The following is a 24,523-nucleotide window of genomic DNA, read 5'->3' as shown; positions in this document are numbered from 1 at the left end:
TATTTTATACCCAATTTCATTTGAAAAATTTTAAATTACACTATAATTATGTAATTATTTTAATTACTCCCATTTTTGCAGAATCCTGAGCAAAGTGTAATCAATTTATTAACATTAGTTATGTATTAACTTTATCGTATGTTCATTTAAGCTGATTTGGGTTATCATGTCATTAACTGTACATAAAATACTTGTGGTATGCTTTTCAAGTATAACAGTGTTTATGCTCTCATATGAGATTGAATCACGAGTGACAAAGTATGAACAGAAGTTACTAGCTATCATAATATTCATGACATAGTATCAGCTACTACAAAAGTATGGATCACGTTAGGTATTGGTTGCTTCTCAGTCTGTTACCTTACAGGGGTCGTGGGAAGGGAAAGTTTGTTATAGAACTCCCTCAGTAATTTGTTCCGGGTAACTAGTATTTCTACGCAATGAGTGGAACTGTCGAAGCTGCGTTGGTAAAGTACAGGAACTTCAAGCGCTGATAGAAAGCACCGAAGCTGAAATCGTTATAGGTACAGAAAGCTGGCTTAAGCCAGAGATAAATTCTGCCGAAATTTTTACAAAGGTACAGACGGTGTTTAGAAAGGATAGATTGCATGCAACCGGTGGTGGAGTGTTCATCGCTGTTAGTAGTAGTTTATCCTGTAGTGAAGTAGAAGTGGATAGTTCCTGTGAATTATTATGGGTGGAGGTTACACTAAACAACCGAACTAGGTTAATAATTGGCTCCTTTTACCGACCTCCCGACTCAGCAGCATTAGTGGCAGAACAACTGAGAGAAAATTTGGAATACATTTCACATAAATTTTCTCAGCATGTTATAGTCTTAGGTGGAGATTTCAATTTACGAGATATAGACTGGGACACTCAGATGTTTAGGACGGGTGGTAGGGACAGAGCATCGAGTGACATTATACTGAGTGCACTATCCGAAAATTACCTCGAGCAATTAAACAGAGAACCGACTCGTGGAGATAACATATTGGACCTACTGATAACAAACAGACCCGAACTTTTCGACTCTGTATGTACAGAACAGGGAATCAGTGATCATAAGGCCGTTGCAGCATCCCTGAATATGGAAGTTAATAGGAATATAAAAAAAGGGAGGAAGGTTTATCTGTTTAGCAAGAGTAATAGAAGGCAGATTTCAGACTACCTAACAGATCAAAACGAAAATTTCTGTTCCGACACTGACAATGTTGAGTGTTTATGGCAAAAGTTCAAGGCAATCGTAAAATGCGTTTTAGACAGGTACGTGCCGAGTAAAACTGTGAGGGACGGGAAAAACCCACCGTGGTACAACAACAAAGTTAGGAAACTACTGCGAAAGCAAAGAGAGCTCCACTCCAAGTTTAAACGCAGCCAAAACCTCTCAGACAAACAGAAGCTAAATGATGTCAAAGTTAGCGTAAGGAGGGCTATGCGTGAAGCGTTCATTGAATTCGAAAGTAAAATTCTATGTACCGACTTGACAGAAAATCCTAGGAAGTTCTGGTCTTACGTTAAATCAGTAAGTGGCTCGAAACAGCATATCCAGACACTACGGGATGATGATGGCATTGAAACAGAGGATGACACGCGTAAAGCTGAAATACTAAACACCTTTTTCCAAAGCTGTTTCACAGAGGAAGACCGCACTGCAGTTCCTTCTCTAAATCCTCGCACAAACGAAAAAATGGCTGACATCGAAATAAGTGTCCAAGGAATAGAAAAGCAACTGGAATCACTCAATAGAGGAAAGTCCACTGGACCTGACGGGATACCAATTCGATTCTACACAGAGTACGCGAAAGAACTTGCCCCCCTTCTAACAGCCGTGTACCGCAAGTCTCTAGAGGAACAGAGGGTTCCAAATGATTGGAAAAGAGCACAGATAGTCCCAGTCTTCAAGAAGGGTCGTCGAGCAGATGCGCAAAACTGTAGACCAATATCTCTTACGTCGATCTCTTGTAGAATTTTAGAACATGTTTTTTGCTCGCGTATCATGTCATTTCTGGAAACCCAGAATCTACTATGTAGGAATCAACATGGATTCCGGAAACAGCGATCGTGTGAGACCCAACTCGCCTTATTTGTTCATGAGACCCAGAAAATATTAGATACAGGCTCCCAGGTAGATGCTATTTTTCTTGACTTCCGGAAGGCGTTCGATACAGTTCCGCACTGTCGCCTGATAAACAAAGTAAGAGCCTACGGTATATCAGACCAGCTGTGTGGCTGGATTGAAGAGTTTTTAGCAAACAGAACACAGCATGTTGTTATCAATGGAGAGACGTCTACAGACGTTAAAGTAACCTCTGGCGTGCCACAGGGGAGTGTTATGGGACCATTGCTTTTCACAATATATATAAATGACTTAGTAGATAGTGTCGGAAGTTCCATGCGGCTTTTCGCGGATGATGCTGTAGTATACAGAGAAGTTGCTGCATTAGAAAATTGTAGCGAAATACAGGAAGATCTGCAGCGGATAGGCACTTGGTGCAGGGAGTGGCAACTGACCCTTAACATAGACAAATGTAATGTATTGCGAATACATAGAAAGAAGGATCCTTTATTGTATGATTATATGATAGCGGAACAAACACTGGTAGCAGTTACTTCTGTAAAATATCTGGGAGTATGCGTACGGAACGATTTGAAGTGGAATGATCATATAAAACTAATTGTTGGTAAGGCGGGTACCAGGTTGAGATTCATTGGGAGAGTGCTTAGAAAATGTAGTCCATCAACAAAGGAGGTGGCTTACAAAACACTCGTTCGACCTATACTTGAGTATTGCTCATCAATGTGGGATCCGTACCAGGTCGGGTTGACGGAGGAGATAGAGAAGATCCAAAGAAGAGCGGCGCGTTTCGTCACTGGGTTATTTGGTAACCGTGATAGCGTTACGGAGATGTTTAATAAACTCAAGTGGCAGACTCTGCAAGAGAGGCGCTCTGCATCGCGGTGTAGCTTGCTCGCCAGGTTTCGAGAGGGTGCGTGTCTGGATGAGGTATCGAATATATTGCTTCCCCCTACTTATACTTCCCGAGGAGATCACGAATGTAAAATTAGAGAGATTAGAGCGCGCACGGAGGCTTTCAGACAGTCGTTCTTCCCGCGAACCATACGCGACTGGAACAGGAAAGGGAGGTAATGACAGTGGCACGTAAAGTGCCCTCCGCCACACACCGTTGGGTGGCTTGCGGAGTATCAATGTAGATGTAGATGTAGATGTAGAACCTGGCATTTTACCAATGATGTAGGCTCTCTGGAGAAAGATTTTGGTAGAAATTACTGGGGATGGTGGGAGTAGTTAGAACTGCCCAATTGGGAATGACATCAAATGCATCACTGGGATGCACGTCACACAAATGTGAAGATTGTGCACTCTTTTATTTAATGCAAAAGACTGGATCTGACGTGGACTTAAAAATGCACTACAAGCAGTATTACAGAATTGTTCAACATGCCATAAAAAAAGACAAACACCATTTAATATAACAAAAAATCCAAAATCCTAAGAACTTTGCAAGGGCTATTTTGGAGCATTATCAGGCACAAAACAAACAAACTCGGTAAAGCAAATGATATCGAACTCCCTGATAACAGTAGCAGCAAGACAGATGATATTAAATTCAAATCTTTGGCTACTAAATTCAGTGATTCCTTTCTGTTTGTCCCTATTGATGAAATTTAAATTGGATAAAAAACATTTTGGAACTCTTAAAATAGCTTAGTTCAGCCACATTTACGCTTAGAATCATTGCAAATCTTGGGAAGAGACAAGTAAGTAAGTTGACATATTTTGAATATTTTCATTCAGTAATGTCATATGGAGTAATGTTCTGGGGTAACTCATCTTTAAGAAAGAAAGTCTTCATTGCTAAAAAATCTACTATAAGAATAATATGTGGTGCACACCCATGATCATCTGTTTAAGGACTTGGGCATTCTGACTACTGCCAAAACACATCGATTGAAGATCGAAAGATCTTTCATTTTTTCATGAAGTTTGTTGTAAATAATTCACTGCAGTTTATAGGGAACAATGATGTACATAATTACAATAACAGAAGGAAAAATGACATTCATTTTTACACATCAAGGTTGTCTGTAGCACAAGAAGGGCCGCACAAAGCTGCAACCAAATTTTTTTATAACTTGCATGGTGATGTAAAATGTCTGACAGATAGCAAAGTAAAATTTGAAAACAAACCAAAAACATTTTTCCTAAGCAACTCCTCCTATTCCGTAGAAGGATTTGTCCTATTGTAATGTTTATAAGGTGTTGGATAGGAATTACTGATTCACATAGGGTCCTTCTATTGACCAGCAGACTCCCCTCCTGATGTAACCAAAAACTTGAGAGAATGCCTCAGTTCACTTGTACATAAGTTTCTTAATCATCCAACAGTCGATTGCGATAATTATAGTTTTGTTAGTGGTGGATGTGGCAAGACATCCTGTGACGCATTACTAAATGCTTGTTCTGAAAACTATCTAGAACGGATAGTATAGAACCCCACTTATGATTGAAACAAGAGTAAATGGCAGTGAACAGACCTGATCTTTTTTAGAAAGCTGGTATCATTGATCATGAGGCAGCAACAGTCAATGCCAAAATACAAACGGCAACTAAAACAAGCAGAAAGATTATATGATCAGCAAGCCAGACAGAGAAGCATTAGTGTCATATTTCAATGAGGATCTTGAAACTTTTAGCTCAGGCTAGGAGCATGTAGAGGAACTATGGCTCAAGTTTAAAAGAATAGTTGACCATGTACCGGACAGATATGTACCCAGTAGAACAGTTCATAATGGGAGGGATCTTCCATAGTCTATAGTCACTATAAAGAAACTTCTGCATAATAGGTATAAAACAAAGCATAGGGCTACAGATAGAGTGATTTTGAATGAAACATATTTGGTGGTCAAGACAGTAGTGAGTGAAACCTTCAGTGATGACTGTAGGAGAATACTATTGAAGGATCTTTCACAAAACCCAAAGAAATTCTTGTCATATTTAAAGGCTGTTAGCAGCACCAGATTTAGTGTCCAGTTACTCACAAAGGAAAAGCAAAGCAAAGTGTACTGCCATAATTTAATTCTCGCACCGCTGAAAAGATGAGTGAAATAGATATTAATGTTAGTGGCAGCGAGAAACAGCCAAAATTGTTAAAACTGAACAAAGCTCCCGGGCCTGGCGGAATCCCCATCAGATTTTATACCCAATTAACAGCTAACTTAGCTCTTCTGTTAATCATAAACTGTCATAGATCCCTTAAAAAAATCGTGCCTGGTAGCTAGAAGGAAACCACAAGTCACACTTGTCTACAAGAAGGGTAGCAGAAGTGAGAAGTGATCCACAAAGCTACCACCCAATAAGCTTGACATCCACTGTTGTAGAATCCTAGAATATATTCTGAACTCAAACATAATGAGGTATTTCAAACAGAATGATCTCCTCCTATTGGGCATGAGACAAAATATGTGACAGGATTGAGGATTTCTTAATAGGAAGGATGCAACATGTTATCTCTCATGGAGAGTTGCCAACTGATGTAGAAGTAACTTCAGGTGTACCCCAGGAAGTGTGTTGGGCACTTGCTATTCAAGTTGTATATTAATGATCTTATGGGCAACATTAATAGTAACCTCAGACTTTTTCCATATGATGTGGATACCTGCAATGAAGTACTGTCTGAACGAATCTGTACAATTATTCAGTCAGACTTTGATAAGATTTAAAAGTGGTGCAATGATCGGCAGCTTGTGTTAAATGTTAAAAAATGTAAAATTGTGCACATCACAGAATTAAGAAAAAACATAGTATCCTATGAATATAATATCAGTGAGTCACAGTTGGAATCTGTAAACTCATATAAATACTTAGTAGGGTCATGAAGTGGAATGATCACATAGGTTCGGTCATGGGCAAAGCAAGTAGCAGACTTCATTTTATTGGTGGAATACTAGGGAAATTCAATCCGTCTACAAAGGAGATAGTTTACAAATCACTTGTGTGACCCATCCTAGAATAATGATCAAATGTGAGGAATCTGAACCAAATATGACTAGCACGGGTTACTGAGCATATAAAGAGAAGTGCACTATGAGTGGTCACAGATTTGTTTGCCTTGCAGGAGAGTGGCACTGAGATTTCAAAAGAACTGAACTGGCAGACTCATGAAGATAGATGAAAACTGTCTCCAGAAAATCTAGTAACAAAGTTTCAAGAACCACTTTAAATGATGACTCTAGGAATATACTGCAACCCTTTATATTTTGCTCCCATAGGAACCTTAAGGATAAGATTAGATTAATTACAGCATGCACAGAGGCATTTAAGGAGTCATTTTTTCCATGTTTCATATGTGGATGGAATGGGAAAAGCCCTAACAACTGGTACAGTGGGGTGTACCCTCTGTCATGCACTTCACAGTGGTTCGCAGACAGTAGATTTAGATGTAGAAGAGTTGGTGGGTAGAAATTACTAAATTGCATCTGTATATTTAATAATAATAATAATAATAATAATAAAATTATAAATGTTCAGCAAGTAGCCATATTCACAAATTTATACATGATGTAATTGTAAGATAACTTGCTCCTCATCATAACAATTTATTATACAAATGATCCATGGAACATGAAACTAACCAACCATAGCTGAAAACACAGTGACAGAAAGTTGCCTATCATAAACAGATTCAATACTTACATAGACAGGCAACACACATTCCACCACAGACATCATTGCCTGTTAAAGAGAACACAGCAATCATTAGGTCACTACAAAGTAGTAACTCTTATGGCTGTTATGATGCAAGTCAAAGCACTAAAATCTGATGCTGATTTTGTAGTGTCACCCTTGAATTACCTTTGCTATCAGTTAATGAGTCAAGGAATATTGCCTGAAACAGTATTATGAAAAAGATAGTTGCTAATCACTAAATAGCCATGCAGCTGAGTCATAGATAGGCACAACAAAAAGACTGTCGTAAAGTGAGCTTTCAGCCAACAAAGCCTTTGTCAAAAACAGACATTATACACACCACATGACCACAGTCTCTTGTAGATGAAGCCATATTCCCTGAAAGACTTACCTACACAGTGGTGACACCAATACATAAAAAAGTGGAGATGCATAACTGACCTCTGATTACAAGCAGCTCTCCTTCCTTTCCATGTTCTCAAAACTTTTTGAGAAGTTAGGTTCCAGCAGAATACTGGAAACTCTTTCTGAGAATAATCTTTTAACAACAGCTCAATTTGCCTCCCAAAAAGGTTTTTCTACTGAGAAGACAATATATGATCACAGTAGCCCAGGAAAGGAAGATGGAAATGACGGGAATGAGGATGCTGAGGTGGGTGTGTGGGGAAACAAGGAAGGCCAGGATTTGAAATGAATTTGTTAGAGGAGCTGTGAAAGTGGGACCCATGGAGAAAAAGATACAAGAGAGCAGACTAAGGTGGTATGGACACTTACAGAGAAAAGGGGAAGAGTATATCGGAAACAGAGTTGAAGATACAAAGATTGAAGGAGCAAGAAGGAGAGGAAGACCAAAGATGAGGTGGAAGGATAAGATATCTGGGGACCTAAGGGAGAAAGGTTGGAAGAAGGAAGAGGCAATGGATAGCGAACTATGGAGGAGATGGATCCAGAAGAGCAATGCCGACCCTATGTGAATGGGACAAGGCGACGATAAAGACAGAAAGAAAGAATAAGCTATGAAAGCTCTTTGCTGCTAATGTCACAATGCCTTGCTAGGTAATTCTATTTTAGCATTTAATTTTCCAATTCATCACAGCTAAGATTTTCATATCTTACTGATTTCAAAACAGCATAGCCTTGACCTTCCAAGAGGTCTTCTTCTGTGAGGATGTTCTGCAATTGATAGATTTTTTTCTTTTGGAGTTTGAAATGTGTGTCCAATCCAACAAAGTCTCCCAATTTTAATTTTGGATACAATGTCTGTTTCCCCATATAGATCATATACTTCCTTGTTTGTTAATATTATCCAATATCTTGAATCCTGCCAGATATCATCCTCAAAATTTTCCTTTCAAAGATTCTTAATCTTGCTTCTTCTAATTTTTTTAATGTTCATGTCTCACAAATGTATGCCATGACAGTATGATAAGAGTTTTATGTATGTGAATGTTTGAATTTGTTGAAATAAATTTCCTTTTTGCTACGCCTAGGAAGTAACGTATATTGGCTTTCTGTATTCTGCTGTTTATTTCTTCTTTGACATTGTTGTCTGTAGTTAGCAAGGTTCCAAGGTAAGTGAACTGAGTTAGTGTTTCAATTTTATCTGCATCATTTTTGATGGTATGATTTGCTTTAGTTTTCCACGAGACAATGAAATATTTGTTTTTACCTGTATTCATTTCTAGTCCTGTTCCAAGTAAGCTGTTGTACAATATTGTGGTGAATTAATTGATTTCTTGTGCCCTTTTTCTTAGAATTATGATATGAACTGCATATGCCAGTATGCTTTGTTCCAAGTTGTGATAATTTTATTTTGCTGATGACACGCTCCACAACAAAGTTGAAAAGTGATGGTGACAAAGCATCTCCATGTTGACGTTGGAAGAAACATTAAATAATTATATTAGGGATACTAAGGTGTTATGGCATTAATGATCTTACATTGGCATCAAAGGCATCACATGTTAACAACAGAAAATAGGTATAACATGAAATTCAGAGAAGGGAAATATTAATTATGATGTGCCTCACAGTTCGATTCTTGGCATGCTCCGACTAGTGATGTATATAAATGATGTACTTCGGACAGTGGAGGACACATGATAAACTGTAATGTTTGTTGATTTTGCAAGTATATCAATAAAGGGCAGGAACACAGCCATTCCAGACACATGTAGGAGAAAAATGGAACAGGCTTAAACTCATTCACAGCCAACAATTTAAGCCATAATCTTGCCAAATTGATATAATGCAGTTCCAAACAAATAAAAATTATGTATAAAATGCATATTTGAACCATTAGCTGTTTTTATTTTAAACCAGAATTCTACCATTTTTGATCATGGATGAAATGATCTAAGCCACCATATTGCATCAGTAATTACTTAAAATGTAGACAGAGTATACTGCTCTGTATACATTTAGAATTCAGATGTTTGCTTTTAAAGTCCTGTCTCATATATTAACATTCATGGCATGCACTACACATTTTAAGTAATGACTAATGCAATATGGTGGCTTAATCCATTTTGACCCTTCATCCACGAAGATGTCCAAGACCAAAACTGGTAGAATTTGGGTTTGAAATGAAAATAGTTGATGGTTCAAATATGCATTTTATACATTACTTAATTGTTTTGCAGTCATCTTCCAAAAATGTTTAAAATAAAAATGACTTATAGTTAGCAGAAACACAGAGATAAATAGACATACACTGGATGTATGAAGTTCTTGGGCATCTGTTTGCTGCAGAATTCTTGAACACATTCTCAGTTCGAATATAATAAATTTCCTTTAGATGAAAAGCTTCTGTCCACACATCAGCAAGGATCTAGACAGCTTTGCTTATGCAAAACTTAGCTTTCTCTTTTCTCAAATGAAATACTACGAACCATGGATGTAAAGCAACAGGCAGTTCCATATTCCTATATTTCCAGAAAGCATGGTGCCTCCATCCCCCCTCCTTCTCCACACCCCCTTAGACTGTTAATGAAGGTCTGAGGACATGGAATATGTTCCAAGTAACACTTCTCAGGTAATACACTCCTGGAAATTGAAATAAGAACACCGTGAATTCATTGTCCCAGGAAGGGGAAACTTTATTGACACATTCGTGGGGTCAGATACATCACATGATCACACTGACAGAACCACAGGCACATAGACACAGGCAACAGAGCATGCACAATGTCGGCACTAGTACAGTGTATATCCACCTTTTGCAGCAATGCAGGCTGCTATTCTCCCATGGAGACGATCGTAGAGATGCTGGATGTAGTCCTGTGGAACGGCTTGCCATGCCATTTCCACCTGGCGCCTCAGTTGGACCAGCGTTCGTGCTGGACGTGCAGACCGCGTGAGACGACTCTTCATCCAGTCCCAAACATGCTCAATGGGGGACAGATCCGGAGATCTTGCTGGCCAGGTTAGTTGACTTACACCTTCTAGAGCACGTTGGGTGGCACGGGATACATGCGAACGTGCATTGTCCTGTTGGAACAGCAAGTTCCCTTGCCGGTCTAGGAATGGTAGAACGATGGGTTCGATGACGGTTTGGATGTACCGTGCACTATTCAGTGTCCCCTCGACGATCACCAGTGGTGTACGGCCAGTGTAGGAGATCGCTCCCCACACCATGATGCCGGGTGTTGGCCCTGTGTGCCTCGGTCGTATGCAGTCCTGATTGTGGCGCTCACCTGCACGGCACCAAACACGCATACGACCATCATTGGCACCAAGGCAGAAGCGACTCTCATTGCTGAAGATGACACGTCTCCATTCGTCCCTCCATTCACGCCTGTCGCGACACCACTGGAGGCGGGCTGCACGATGTTGGGGCGTGAGCGGAAGATGGCCTAACGGTGTGTGGGACCGTAGCCCAGCTTCATGGAGACGGTTGCGAATGGTCCTCGCCGATACCCCAGGAGCAACAGTGTCCCTAATTTGCTGGGAAGTGGCGGTGCGGTCCCCTACGGCACTGCGTAGGATCCTACGGTCTTGGCGTGCATCCGTGCATCGCTGCGGTCCGGTCCCAGGTCGACGGGCACGTGCACCTTCCGCCGACCACTGGCGACAACATCGATGTACTGTGGAGACCTCACGCCCCACGTGTTGAGCAATTCGGCGGTACGTCCACCCGGCCTCCCGCATGCCCACTATACGCCCTCGCTCAAAGTCCGTCAACTGCACATACGGTTCACGTCCACGCTGTCGCGGCATGCTACCAGTGTTAAAGACTGCGATGGAGCTCCGTATGCCATGGCAAACTGGCTGACACTGACAGCGGCGGTGCACAAATGCTGCGCAGCTAGCGCCATTCGACGGCCAACACCGCGGTTCCTGGTGTGTCCGCTGTGCCGTGCGTGTGATCATTGCTTGTACAGCCCTCTCGCAGTGTCCGGAGCAAGTATGGTGGGTCTGACACACCGGTGTCAATGTGTTCTTTTTTCCATTTCCAGGAGTGTAGATCCCAGCTTGTTGTCCTTGATGGTGAGTGTTCATCAGAGACAAGGGTATCATCTGGAGTGCCACAGGGAAGTGAGATAGGACTGCTCTTATTCTCTATATACATAAATGATCTGATTGACAGTGTGAACAGCAATCTTCAGCGTTTTGTCGATTATGCTGTGGTGTATGGGAAGGTGTCATCGTTAAGTGACTGTAGAAGGATACAAGGGGACTTAGACAAAATTCCTTGTTGGTGTGATGAATGGCAGCTTATTCTAAATGTAGATAAACATAATTTAATGCAGATGAGTAGGATAAACAATCCAATAACGTTTGAATATTGCATTAGTAGTGTGCTATTTGACACAGTCACAGTCAAATTCCAGGATGGTTCCTTTGAAAGGGCACAGCCGACTTCCTTCCCCATCCTATCCTATCCGATGAGACCGATGACCCCGCAGTTTGGTCTACTCCCCCCAAATCAACCCAACCCACTCACATTGATGAGATATCTAGCTGAAACATTACAAAGTGATATGAAATGGAATGAGCATATGAGGTCAGTAGTAGGGAAGGCACATGGCTGTCTTTGGTTCATTGGGAGAATTTTAGGAAAGTACAGTTAACTTTGAAGGAGACGGCATGTAGAACACTTCTGCAATCTATTCTTGAGTGCTATTAGAGTATTTGGGATCCCCACCAGAACGAATTAAAGAACAACATTGAAGCAATTAAGGAGCGTGCTGCTAGGTTTGTTACTAGTAGATTTGACCATCACATGAGTGTTATAGGTGTGTTTCATGAACTCAAATGGGAATCCTTAGAGGGAAAACTACATTCTGTTCACAGAACACTATTGAGAAAATTTAGAGAATCAGCATTTGAAGCTGACTGCAAAACGATTTTACTGCCATCAATGTACATTTTGTGTAAGGGCCGTGAAGACAAGATAAGAGAAAGTACAGCTCGTATGGAAGCATGTAGATAGTAGTTTTCCCCTCACTCTATTAGTAAGTGGAACAGGAAAGGAAATGACTAGCATTGGTACAAGATACCCTCCAACATACACCACATGATGACTTGTGGAGTACGTATGAGATGTAGATCCAGATGGATAATAAACCGAATTCTCACCAAATGTTTGTAAGTTAACCAAAAGATCAGTTCTACCTGCTCTGCAGTCAGAAATCTCTCATTGTGTGGACCGGCAATGTTTTTAGCATACTTTGCAAACTTGCACCAAGTTTGTGTCCTATGGCTAATCTCCTGGGCTTTGCTGCTAAGGTGAAAAAAGCATGCAATAAGAATATTTTGTAAAACTGAATAGCCAAACATCATGGAGAAGTCTACCATCAATTTACCTTTGTAGATGTCCATGCACATGTACCCTTCTTTATGTTTATTTTCAACTTTAAATACTATTGATTTTGAAGCCACAAGGCTCCATCTTGAGCCACTAGGATGCAGGAATCATTGTACATCTGCAGCACAGATCATCTAAAATTTATGCTTTCGTATCCCTCGTAGTGTTTCTATCACTCACTGAAAACACTAAGCAAATTCCGAATGGTATTTAGTTTAGTTGATGTCTTGTGGCTGTATCTGAAAACTGGTCATAAGCATTGATTGTAAGCTCTGAGTTTCAGACATATCAGGAAGCTCATTCGGAAAATACTATCTAGTTCATCAGAAGCACTTGAAGCCTTTTTTTACTCTTCTGTTTCTTTAGATGTCTCTCTGTTTGTGTCCTTCAGCTGTAGACAGTACCAAAACCCATTACTTTGTGTTAATTTGTAGATTCTTTTTGATATGTTGATTGTATATCATTTTAGTTGTATTGTCAAACAATGGAGAACCAGGATGAAATATAAACAATATTGAAAGGATAGATTGCTACTTACCACATAGAAGAAGTTTTGAGTTACAGACAGGCACAATGGAAAGCGTAGTAGAAATATTTACACTTTAGGACACAGTCCTTCCTCAGAAATAGATAAACACACACACACACACACACAGCTGTTTTCTCCTGCTACTAGGGCCTGCTTATTGTAATTGATACTGCTGTTTCAAGACTTGGTCCATTCAGTTCTTCTTTTATTATTCAAGTTTAACTCATCTATGGACAAACAGTACAATGTCATTATCAAAATGAAGGGGGTTCAGAGATGTTCCATTAACATATATTCCTTCTCTGTTTTTCCAGTTTAAAGATCTAACAACTTCATCTATGACTGCTAACAGTTTTTGAGAATTATTTGTTGTCTCATATTTGCATACAAAATATTACAGTATCAGTGTTATTGTTTGATTCCAGCTAAACAAGAAGATGATGAGATGGTGCTGCAGATTATTTATGTTTTCTACCAAATTTTACGTCATATTGCTACTCGTGACTATCTCATTAAAGAAACTGGTATCCTTTAAATACTTGAATACAAAACATGATTATTTCAGTAAGTAGAAAAAATGACATAATGTAGTCTAAATTGTATCATGCAACACAATGATTAGTATTTGTATCTGACTTTGTATTTAAGTTTCAATTACACAATTTGTCTAGAAGCTTTAACAATCCTATGCAGAATGAGAAGTGACCAAAAGATCTTACCATTTGTGTGTACATATGTATGTGTAAGCATATGCACATAATTCATTCCCATCTGGCTCAAGACATCGCTTAGATATTATAATTAATTGATATATGTATGCCTTGTATGACAGAAAATCTGTACCAGTGAAAACAAATCTTATTATCCATGAAATTTGGCCAGCAAACAATCAAATTATTGACACATAAGGGCAGAAATTGAGTGATTTTGTTTTAGGTGAAAGTATTATCTTTCAAAAGTTGAGAGATATAGCTGGAAAGTTCAGTGACTAAGAGCAGAGGAACAAAGAATGAGAGGCTTTTAGAATACCAGAGCTTTTGTTCCACCTCCATTGCCTGATACTACATGTCTTCTTCCTTTTCGGAGGTGACCTGTACACCACTTCATTTTTTCTGACTCCCCTTCTTAGTGTATCATTGTCTGGTTTTAAAACATGCTAGGAAGTATGTTATATCCATCATTTTGATTTGGAGCTCCTTGTATTGGCCGCGTTTGCAGTTAAAATTGTTGGATGTGAAGTCCGCCAGTTACACAAAACACTGTTTTTCTCACTGGCCAAACGTCTTCGCCACCACTGTGCCATCCTCAGTGGGTTTTCATTTCTATTTATTCTGCAATGTGGACATTTTTGCTAAATGATTATAAAATTATGTGCATTTTTAGTTCAAACAAGAGATTGTTTCTTTTTGTAAATACCTTTACATTTGGTGTGCATGAATTTTCTGGATCAGTTGTGTGTTAATTACTACAGGCAGCTTGTCATCTGCAACCAAATGATGTTGATCAGAATTTTTTTTAATGTTATGTCTTATTGCACCTTATATAACTGTCTTCTTCAAATACATTGCACTATCACTAATTCCTTGATAAAAATGAAACAATGGAAAATCCAGGATGCCATGATGTGTATTCATTTCTTTGTCACACTGTTTCCCATGTGTCAATTGAGTATTTGATAAATACCATTTTTGAAGCAACATGTTTAAGCTGTTAAGAAATTCTTCTTTACCCAACCAATGTTTGGGATTACCTCATCAAACTCTTCTTGATTAATAATAAATTTGTGCACAGCTCAAAAATGTTGTTCTTTGTTTATTTTTTAATGACATTTGCAAATACATCGTCCAGTCACATTAATATCACCACCACCTACATTGAATGTCAACATGCGGTAACCACTTACAGACGGCAGGTGGGAGCAATAACAAAGGAGAGCATATTAAGTGTGTTGGGGACAAGAGGAAAAACAGTGCCGTAAATCTCATAATGCAGCAATGGATTGATTTACATGATGTGCAAAGAGGACATGATCATTGGCTTTCGAGCAAAGTGATCATTGGCTTTCAAGCCAGGGGTGGAAGCATCTCCGAAATCGCTAGATGGTAAACTGTTCACATGAAACTGTAGTCATTGTATACCATGGATGGCAAAATAGTGCTTCCCATAACTAGCACTGAGACAAGTGTGGGTCACTATGGGCCATAGATGACTGATGTGAACAATGGCTGCAGAGATGTGTGCAGGTGAATATATTTGCAATTGTTGAGAAACTGACCACCCAGATGAACCAAGGGGCTACCAAAACTACCTCCTAAATGAACATTCAGTGAATGTGGCTGCACATGGGCATCCACAGGAGGTGCCTGATTCGCGCAAACATGCTGACTACTATTCATCGCCAACAAATGCAAGTGGTAATGCACTGAGTGGCGACAGGTGGTTTTTTTCAGATGAATCACATTTTATGCTTCATTGGGAAGATGACTGTTGGTGTGTACAGCATGAAATATCTGAAAGCAAACACACAGTAACAATTGGCAGAAGTGTCTAGGGCAGAGGAGGGACTGTTGTGTGGCAATTGCTTATCATTCTGTAAGACACAATGGATCAACAAAAGTATGCTGTGTATTTGAGGACTACGTCCACCCCAACATGCAATTTGTTTTTCTTTTGTACAATGGCATCTACCAGCTGCACAGTGCAATGTGTCACATAGCTAGCAGCATACGTGTGTGGTTTGAAGAACACTAAGATGAGTTTACCATACTCTTGTGGTCACTGAACTCCTTGGATTTAAACCAAATTGACAATCTGTGGGACCATTGTGAATGAGCTGTTTGTGCAATGGATCCTCAGCTGAGAAACTGAGTGCAGCTGGCCATGGCACTGGAATTGGCATGGCTCCTCATCCCTGTCAGTATCTGCCAGAATATCAATGGCTCTCTTTCTGCATGTCTCACAGCACTGCGCAATGCAAAATGTGATTTTTCAGACTTTTGACAGGACATTAATACGACTGGACAGTGTAGAAGGCAGCTGCAGAATGCCATCCATCAAAAATATACAGTTGAGTGTTTTTTGTGGCCTGTCTTTTAGTATTGTAACATTTTGGTCTTTCTAATTTTTTCTTTGCCTTGTAGTATTGGTGTGGTACAGTCTGAAATTCTCTTTTTTCTGCCACCTTGTGCATAGTTTTGTATGTTCCCTTCAGTCCATCTCATTTTTGCCTGACAATGCTTCACAGGTTAATCATTTGCTCTCACATACAGTGGAGAAAACTATGGAAATGATCAGCAACAAATCACAGTCCAGTTAGGAGAGACCTAATTTACTGTTACCTAAGTTGCTGTTGTTGTTGTTGTTGTGGTCTTCAGTCCTGAGACTGGTTTGATGCAGCTCTCCATGCTACTCTATCCTGTGCAAGCTTCTTCATCTCCCAATATGTACTGCAGCCTGCATCCTTCTGAATTTGTTTAGTGTATTCATCTCTTGGTCTCCCTCTACGATTTTTACCCTCCCCGCTGCCCTCCAATATTAAATTGGTGATCCCTTGATGCCTCAGAACATGTCCTACCAACCGATCCATTCTTCTTGTCAAGTTGTGCCACAAACTCCTCTTCTCCCCAATCCTATTCAATACTTCCTCATTAGTTATGTGATCTACCCATCTAATCTTCAGCATTCTTCTGTAGCACCACATTTCAAAGGCTTCTATTCTCTTCTTGTCCAAACTATTTATCGTCCATGTTTCACTTCCATACATGGCTACACTCCATACAAATACTTTCAGAAATGACTTCTTGACACTTAAATCTATACTCGATGTTAACAAATTTCTCTTCTTCAGAAATGCTTTCCTTGCTGTTATATGTTGCAAAAATACTGCAGTTATTGGTAGTTGTTGCATTATGATTAACTGTGGTAAGAAAAATCTCCATTTTTATGGTGCTGAGCTCTAAAGAAATTTTTCATAGCTTCATTGAGAGAGTGTCAATGCATGTGAGGAGATTGTAATCAAGTAAATTACACCTAAGAGTGCTGTTGTCATCAAATGCTGTTTCATATTAAAGGCTGCAGCACACTGTCTGGATTAGAAATCTTAGTGGCTCACCATCCCACACCACAAGTCATAGTTCACCCATGTCACAGTAGTGAGCTTGAAGTTTGTCAACTTACACCAATGAAATGCAAATTTTTGTGGACTTATTTCCCAGTAAGTTCTGAAATGGAGAGGTGTGATTAAGGTATGATTGTGGTTCCACCAGCAGCTTAAGACCCTCTGTGCGGAGGTGCTTACCACATTGTTTCGAAGTGAATCTCTGTTATCTTCACCATTGGTCATATTTGTTTATTAATTTATAAAATATTACTCTTTTGAAAATCATAATATACCCTTAACAAACATTTCCAGAGGCACCAGCATATCTGATTGATTTGATGCATGATAAAAATACACAGATCCGGAAAGTGTGTGGTGTGTGTTTGGATATAATAGCGGTATGTTTATTTTGATTTAACTTGTAATTATGTGAGTACTTGGAAAATTTTGCATGCTTTTAACCATACTTTTTATGTGCTTCTTGAAATGATGTACTCAGGTAAAGTTGTAGGTAGCATAAAGTTATGCAGAGAAGATAGGTAGAGGCCTCCCACATTTTATTATGTCATACTCATTGACGAGAGGTGAAATGATAGCATTTGAAGATGACAATGCTATTGTGGTGGTAAAATGGAAGAATGTTCATAACGTTAGGATGTTATCAACAAAACATACACCTGTTATAACATCAAGCTTAGATTGTACACATCACGATCATCCTCCAACACAAAACCTTTCGAGACAATGGTATGTAATAGTGGAAAATCTGGCAGTGACAGAAGCACCCAGATGGTGCCAATCAATAAGGATGAGTATCAAGTGGTATGGGAAATTAACACTACATTTGCTTTTGGGAACAGGTACAGTAAACACTCACATTGTGTACCAGAGGGCCAGAAATATAAAAATACAAATAAGAAAATTTTGAAACTCTCTCGCTACTGAAAGGTTGTCTGTGGATGATGCTATGCCCAACAGTAATAGAGATTTAGAGATCCATAAGAATCAGCAGGGAAGCCTATATGCAGGATGTACGCACCATGTTACCAGAAGAAGATGCAAACTGCCGAATGCCAAGAAGTGAAGAAAACTGTAAGAAAATCTATGACCAATTGTTCCAGTGTGTTTAGCATGTTTTAACAAAAGCCATGTGACATAGTATAATGTAATATGTTATCCTAAATATGAATGAATAAAACATATAAATATTTTTTTTAAGTCATCAGTCTTCTGACTGGTTTGATGTGACCCACCACAAATTCCTCTCCTGTGCCAATGTCTTCATCTCAAAGTAGTGCTTGAAACCTACTTCCTCAATTATTTGCTGAATTTACACCTCTCCATTTTTCTCTACAGTTTTTATCATCTACAGCTCCCTCTGGTTCCCTGGAAGTTATTCTATGATGTCTTAACAGATGTCCCAATGTCCTTAACTGATGTCCCAACGTCCTGTCCCTTGTTCTTGTCAATGTTTTTCATATATTCCTTCCCTTGCCAATTCTGTGGAGAACCTTCTACATAAACTCCTGTTTCTTCTCCTATCAGACAAGTCTTCTCCTTCATAGAGGCTTTCAGTGTACTTTTTCCAGCTATCTGCTCTCTCCTCTACATGTAACAGTGGCATTCCCATTTCTCTTAATGTTACCACCCTTGCTTTTAATTTCACCAAAGGTTGTTTTGACTTTTCTATATGCTTAGCCAGTCCTGGTGGCGCAGTGGTTAGCACACTGGACTCGCATTCGGGAGGACGACGGTTCAATCCCGTCTCCAGCCATCCTGATTTAGGTTTTCCGTGATTTCCCTAAATCGTTTCAGGCAAATGCTGGGATGGTTCCTTTCAAAGGGCACGGCCGATTTCCTTCCCCATCCTTCCCTAACCCGAGCTAGCGCTCCGTCTCTAATGACCTCGTTGTCGACGGGACGTTAAACAACACTAACCTAACCTAGCCAGTCCTTCCGAAAATCATTTCTTTTTCAATTTTTTACATTTTTCCTGCAGCCGTTTCTCCTTAGTTTCTGTACACTTCCTATTTATTTACTGTTAAGTGATTTGTATTTTTGTATTTCCCTGAACATTTTTTACATCCTCCTTTCACCGATCAATTGAAGTATTTCTTGTGTTATCCATGGTTTCTTCACAGGTACTTTCTTTGTACCTGAATTTTTCTTTCCAACTTCTGTGATTACCCTTTTTAGAGATGTCCATTCCATTTCAACCAAACTGCCTACTGAGCTATTCCTTATTGCAGTATCTATAGCCTCAGAGAACTTCAAGCGTATCTCCTCATTCATTAGTAATTCTGTATCCCACTTATTTATGCATTGATTTTTCCTGACTAGTCTTTTAAATTTCAACCTACTATTCATCATTACTAAATTGTGATCTGAGTCTATTCTGCTTCTGGATATGCCTTAAAAGCCCAATATATGATTTTGGAATCTCTGCCTGACCATGATGTAATCTACCTGCAATCTTCCCACATCCCTGGCCTTTTCCAAGTATACCTCCTCTTGTGATTATTGGGCAGAGTATTCACTAGTACTAGCTGAAATTTATGGCATAATTCAATTAGTCTATCTGCTCTCTCATTCCTGGTACCACAGCCTATATTCTTCCTTAACCCTTTCTTCTGCTCCTTCCCATACAACCGCATTCCAGTCTCCCGTGTCTATCAGATTTTCATCTCCCTTTACATACTGAATTATCTGTTCAGTATCCTCATATACTTTCTCTGTCTCTTCATCTTTGGCTTTTAACATCGGCATGTATACCTGAACTATTGTTGTTGGTGTTGGTTTGCTGTTGATTCTGATGAGAACAGCCCTATCACTGAACTGTTCACAGTAAAGCACCCTCTACCGTACCTTCCTATTCATAATATATCGTACTCCCGTTATATCATTTTCTGCTGCTGTTGATATTATCCTATACACATTTGACCAGAAATCTTGGTCTTCTTTCCATACTATTTCACTGACCCCCACTGTATCTAGGGTGAGCCTTAGCATTTCCCTTTCTAAATTTTCTAGCATCCCTACCGTACTCAAGCTTCTGACATTCCATGCCCCGACTCATAGAATGTTATCCTTTTATTGGTTATTGAATCTTTTTCTCATGGTCACCTCCCCCCTATCAGTCCCCTCCCAGAGATCCAAATGGGGGACTGGTCTGGAATTTTTTTGCCAATGGAGAGATCATTGCGACACTATTTCAGTTACAGGCCACATGTCCTGTGGATACACATTGCGTGTCTTCAGTGTGGTGATTGCTTTCTGCATTTTCATGCTGTAGATCATTGCTGATTCTTCTGCCTTCAGGGGTGGTTTTCCACTGCAAGGGCAAGAGAGTTCCCTGAATCTTTCTCCACTCCTCCGCCCTCTTTGACAAGGTCACTGGCAGATTCAGGATGACTACTTATTCTGGAAGTCTGTGGCTGTCATTGGTGATAATGTTTATTCAAAATTTAAGCAATGGTGGTGCTCAAACTCGGGACTGAGGACATTTTGTTTAGTCACTACCCATAGACCATGATTGTCCAATGTATAGTATTATGCGTATATTGTTTGTATGTTTAGGTTTTAAATCCTGTAATTATATTTCAGTGCTTATTTCAATAAATTCCTTTGAAAATTCCAACTGCAAGTCCTGTTAACTTGAACAAGAAGAGTGTCACACATATGTGGGTGATGCAGCCCCCACGGAAGCTTCCCAGTTACTGAGATATGGGTTACACAGTGATGAACATGTTAACAATAAGTGCATGGAGTCTGACATTTCACATATGCTAACAATGTGGCGGCAGCAGCCTCATAGCATACATTTGAAGAATTGGAAACTGCACTGATAACATCCTCTCTGTGTTTTATGACTAAAACCATCTCAAACCAAATGCTAGATGTCAAAAATAAAGAAATATGCCCCAAAGTTCACAATGTTGCAGTGCTGTCACACGGGTCAGAATCATTAATCTGTGGTAGTCGAAAGAGGGTTACAATGATGGCATTTATTAAATGCTATATAGCAATACCAAGTGGCTTCATCCAGCATGGACTAAAAGCGCATGGAGTTCCTGTGGAAATATGGTTTCAATGAGATGCTGCAACAACAAGGCTGTCAATGGCCTTGTTCAAGTGGATATTTGTCAAATGCAGAAACTCCTGATTTGGCAATATTGCCTTTCCTCCATGCATGCCGTGGTTTATCAGTGTATGACTTTTTCCTATGGTGATGCCAGAAAGCCAGAGTGTATGCAGCAAAACTACATAGAGTCAAGGACTTAAATTTGTCATTTACCAAGAAATTGTGGCTATGACAATACAGATATTAGAGAGTGCTTTGGACATTACTGTTTATCATTTCCAGATGTGTGTTCAGAGTGACAGATGACATCTTCCAGATAATATCTTCCATACATAACTGTTATTATTCTATTTTTGACTGCTGACATACCTTCATTTTTTGTATGTGGCACATTAGCTTCTGTTATGTGTATTTCAAAACCATATATTTCCTTTCAGCCACCCCGTGTCACAAAATTAAAATGTTGCAATCATGAATAATTGCGTAATTTGGCTAATATATGTAAGAAATACCTCATTTTTGAAGTATTTTCTGCATTACCTTTATTTAATGCCCTGCAGTTTCTCCATATCATTCATGGTTTGAAGCTAAGCAGTGTAATGAACTACTCACTACTTGAAAAAGATATAGATATTGTTCTTATCCACCTGGATAGCTGAGCACATTAAAGCACTTACTTCTGGGACACAGGGAGGCATGCCGGTGCCGGGTTGAATCTGCCTCACTGATTTGACTATGTGGGCTGGTGCACTGGCCAGCCTCGATGTGGTTTTTAGCAGTTTTCCACATCGACTGAGGTGTATACTAGTCTGGTTCCCACATCATGTCCCAGGTACATGATCAGAAGTGGGCCAAACATGGAAATCAGATGCTTTAACAGAACATTTGCTTCAGGAACTGAAGTGCCAAATCACCTCAGAAAAAGATACATGGATATCTTGGTTCAGTTTCATAATCTTGCTGTTGTAAAAGGAGGCAACTTCCATTTGACTGGGAGAGTCATGTGAGTAGAACTGGTACAGAGATCTCATGTGAGATTATCCTGAACATTCCTTTTTGAAAAGTTCTTGGAGCAATCAGGGAAATGACTCGTGAATGCAGTATCATAGATCTTCTAGTAACTAACAAATCCCAGCTTTCTGTAACAATTAACACAGAGATAGAAATTGAAGCTGCATATGCGAATGTTTGGGCAATAATCAGTATCAGGGTTGGGCATGAAATGATAATTGGATCATTCTGTTGCCCACCATACTCATCTCCATATGTAACTGAAAACTTTAGAGAAAACCTCAGTTCACTTGTACATAAGTTCCCCAGTCATACCATTATCATTGGTGGAGACATTAATCATCCAACAATTAATTGGAAAAATTACAGCTTTGTTAGTGGATAAGGGATCCTGTGAAACATTACTTAATGCCTTCTCTGAAAACTACCTTGAACAGATACTTAAGAACCCCACTCATGATGGAAATATATTTGATCTAATTATGACAATCAGACCTGACATCTTTGAGGATGTCCGCATTCAAAGTGGTATCAGTGACCATGACACGGTTGTAGCAACAATGACTATCAACGTGCAAAGGAAAGTTGAAACAAGCAGAAAGATATATATGTTTAGTAAACTAGATAACAAAATCTGTAGTGTCGTATCGTAATGAGGAACTTGAAACTTTCAGCACAGGGCAGGAGCATGTAGAGGAACTATGGCTCAAATTTATAAGAATAGTTGACCATGTACAGGATAAATGTACAACCAGTCACTGGATAAATGTACAACCAGTAAAACAGTTCGTAATTGGAGGGACCTCCATGGTATAGTCACTGTAAAGAAACTTCTAAAGAAACAGAGATTACTGCATAATAGACGTAAAACAAAGCATAGGACTTTTGGTAGAGCGATGCCGAATAAAACACATTTGGCTGTGAAGAGAGCAATGTGTGATGCCTTCAGTGACTACCATAGCAGAATATTGTCAAATGATGTTTCACAAACCTAAAGAAATTCTGGTTGTATGTAAAGGCTGTTAGTGGCACCAAAGTTAGTGTCCAGTCCTTAGTGAATGAGACAGGGGATGAAACCGAGGGTAACAAAGCAAAAGCTTAACTATGTTTTCAAATGTTCCTTTATAAAGAAAAAACCTGGGAGAACTGCCCCAATTTAATACTTGTACCACTGAAAAGATGAATGAAATAAGTATTAGTGTCAGTGGTGTAGAGAAACAGCTGAAATCATTAAAACTGAACAAAGCTCCATGGCCCATTGGAATCTCTTGTCAGATTCTGTGCTGAATTTGTGCTGTCATAGACCCCTTGAACGAGTAACCATGGCCAGTGCTTGGAAAAAAGCACAAGTCACACCCATCTAAAAGACGGGTATTAGAAGTGATCCGCTAAACTACTGTCCAATATCCTTGACATTGATTTGTTGTAGAATCTTAGAACATATTCTGAGTTCAAACATATGATGTATGTTAAACAGATTGACCTCCTCAATACTAACCAGCATGAATTCTGAAAACATTGTTCATGTGAAACCCAATTCTCACTTTTCCTCACATGATGTACTGAAGGATTTGAATCAAACCAACCGGGTAGATGCAGTATTTCTTGGTATATAGAAGGCATTTGACTCAGTACCACACCTACAATAACTGTCAAAAGTATGATCATATGGGGTATCAAGTGAAACTTGTGACTGGATTGAGGACTTTTTGATAAGGAGTACACAGCACTTATCTTGGCTGGAGAGTCATCATCAGATGGAGAGGTAATTCCAGGTGTGCCCCAGGGAAGTGTGTTGGGACCCTTGCTGTTCATCTTGTATATTAATGACTTTGCAGAAAATATTAATAGTAATCTCAGACTTTGTGCAGATGATACACTTATCTGTTATGAAGTTCTATCTGAAAGAAGCTGCAGAAATTTTCAGGGTCAGATCTTACAAGATTTCAAAGTGGTGCAAAGATGGCAATGTGCTTTAAATGTTCAGAAATGTAAAATTGTGCACTTCACAAAATGAAAAAAATGTACTCTCCTGTGACCATAATATCAGTGAATCACTGCTGGAATTGGCCAACTTGTACAAACGCCTGGGTGTAACACTTGGTAGAGATATGAAATGGAATGATCACATAGGCTCAGTCATGGGTAAAGCAGGTGGCACACTTTGGTGTATTGGTATAATACTGGGGAACTGCAGTCAGTCTACAAAGGAGATTGCTTAAAATTGACTTGTGTGACCGGTTCTAGAATATTGCTCAAGTGTGTGGGACCAGTGCCAGATA

The 24,523-nt window shown here is 39.5% G+C and overlaps 1 protein-coding gene across 2 annotated transcripts in view; it reads left to right on the top strand.

The window, feature by feature from the left end:
- LOC124795324 (kinesin-associated protein 3) overlaps positions 1-24,523 on the top strand; it is a 219,110-nt gene that overhangs the window by 135,248 nt on the left and 59,339 nt on the right. For both annotated transcript variants that reach the window (XM_047259297.1, XM_047259298.1), the window contains exons 13-14: positions 13,476-13,574; positions 17,462-17,547. In XM_047259297.1, the coding sequence (XP_047115253.1) occupies positions 13,476-13,574; positions 17,462-17,547 (185 nt within the window). The remainder of the gene's footprint in view (positions 1-13,475; positions 13,575-17,461; positions 17,548-24,523) is intronic.

This window comes from Schistocerca piceifrons, chromosome 4 (genome assembly GCF_021461385.2).
Source record: "Schistocerca piceifrons isolate TAMUIC-IGC-003096 chromosome 4, iqSchPice1.1, whole genome shotgun sequence".
Lineage (NCBI taxonomy): Eukaryota > Metazoa > Arthropoda > Insecta > Orthoptera > Acrididae > Schistocerca > Schistocerca piceifrons.
The sequence above is the reverse complement of the archived record's forward strand: the minus strand, read 5'-3'. Positions and strand labels throughout refer to the sequence as shown.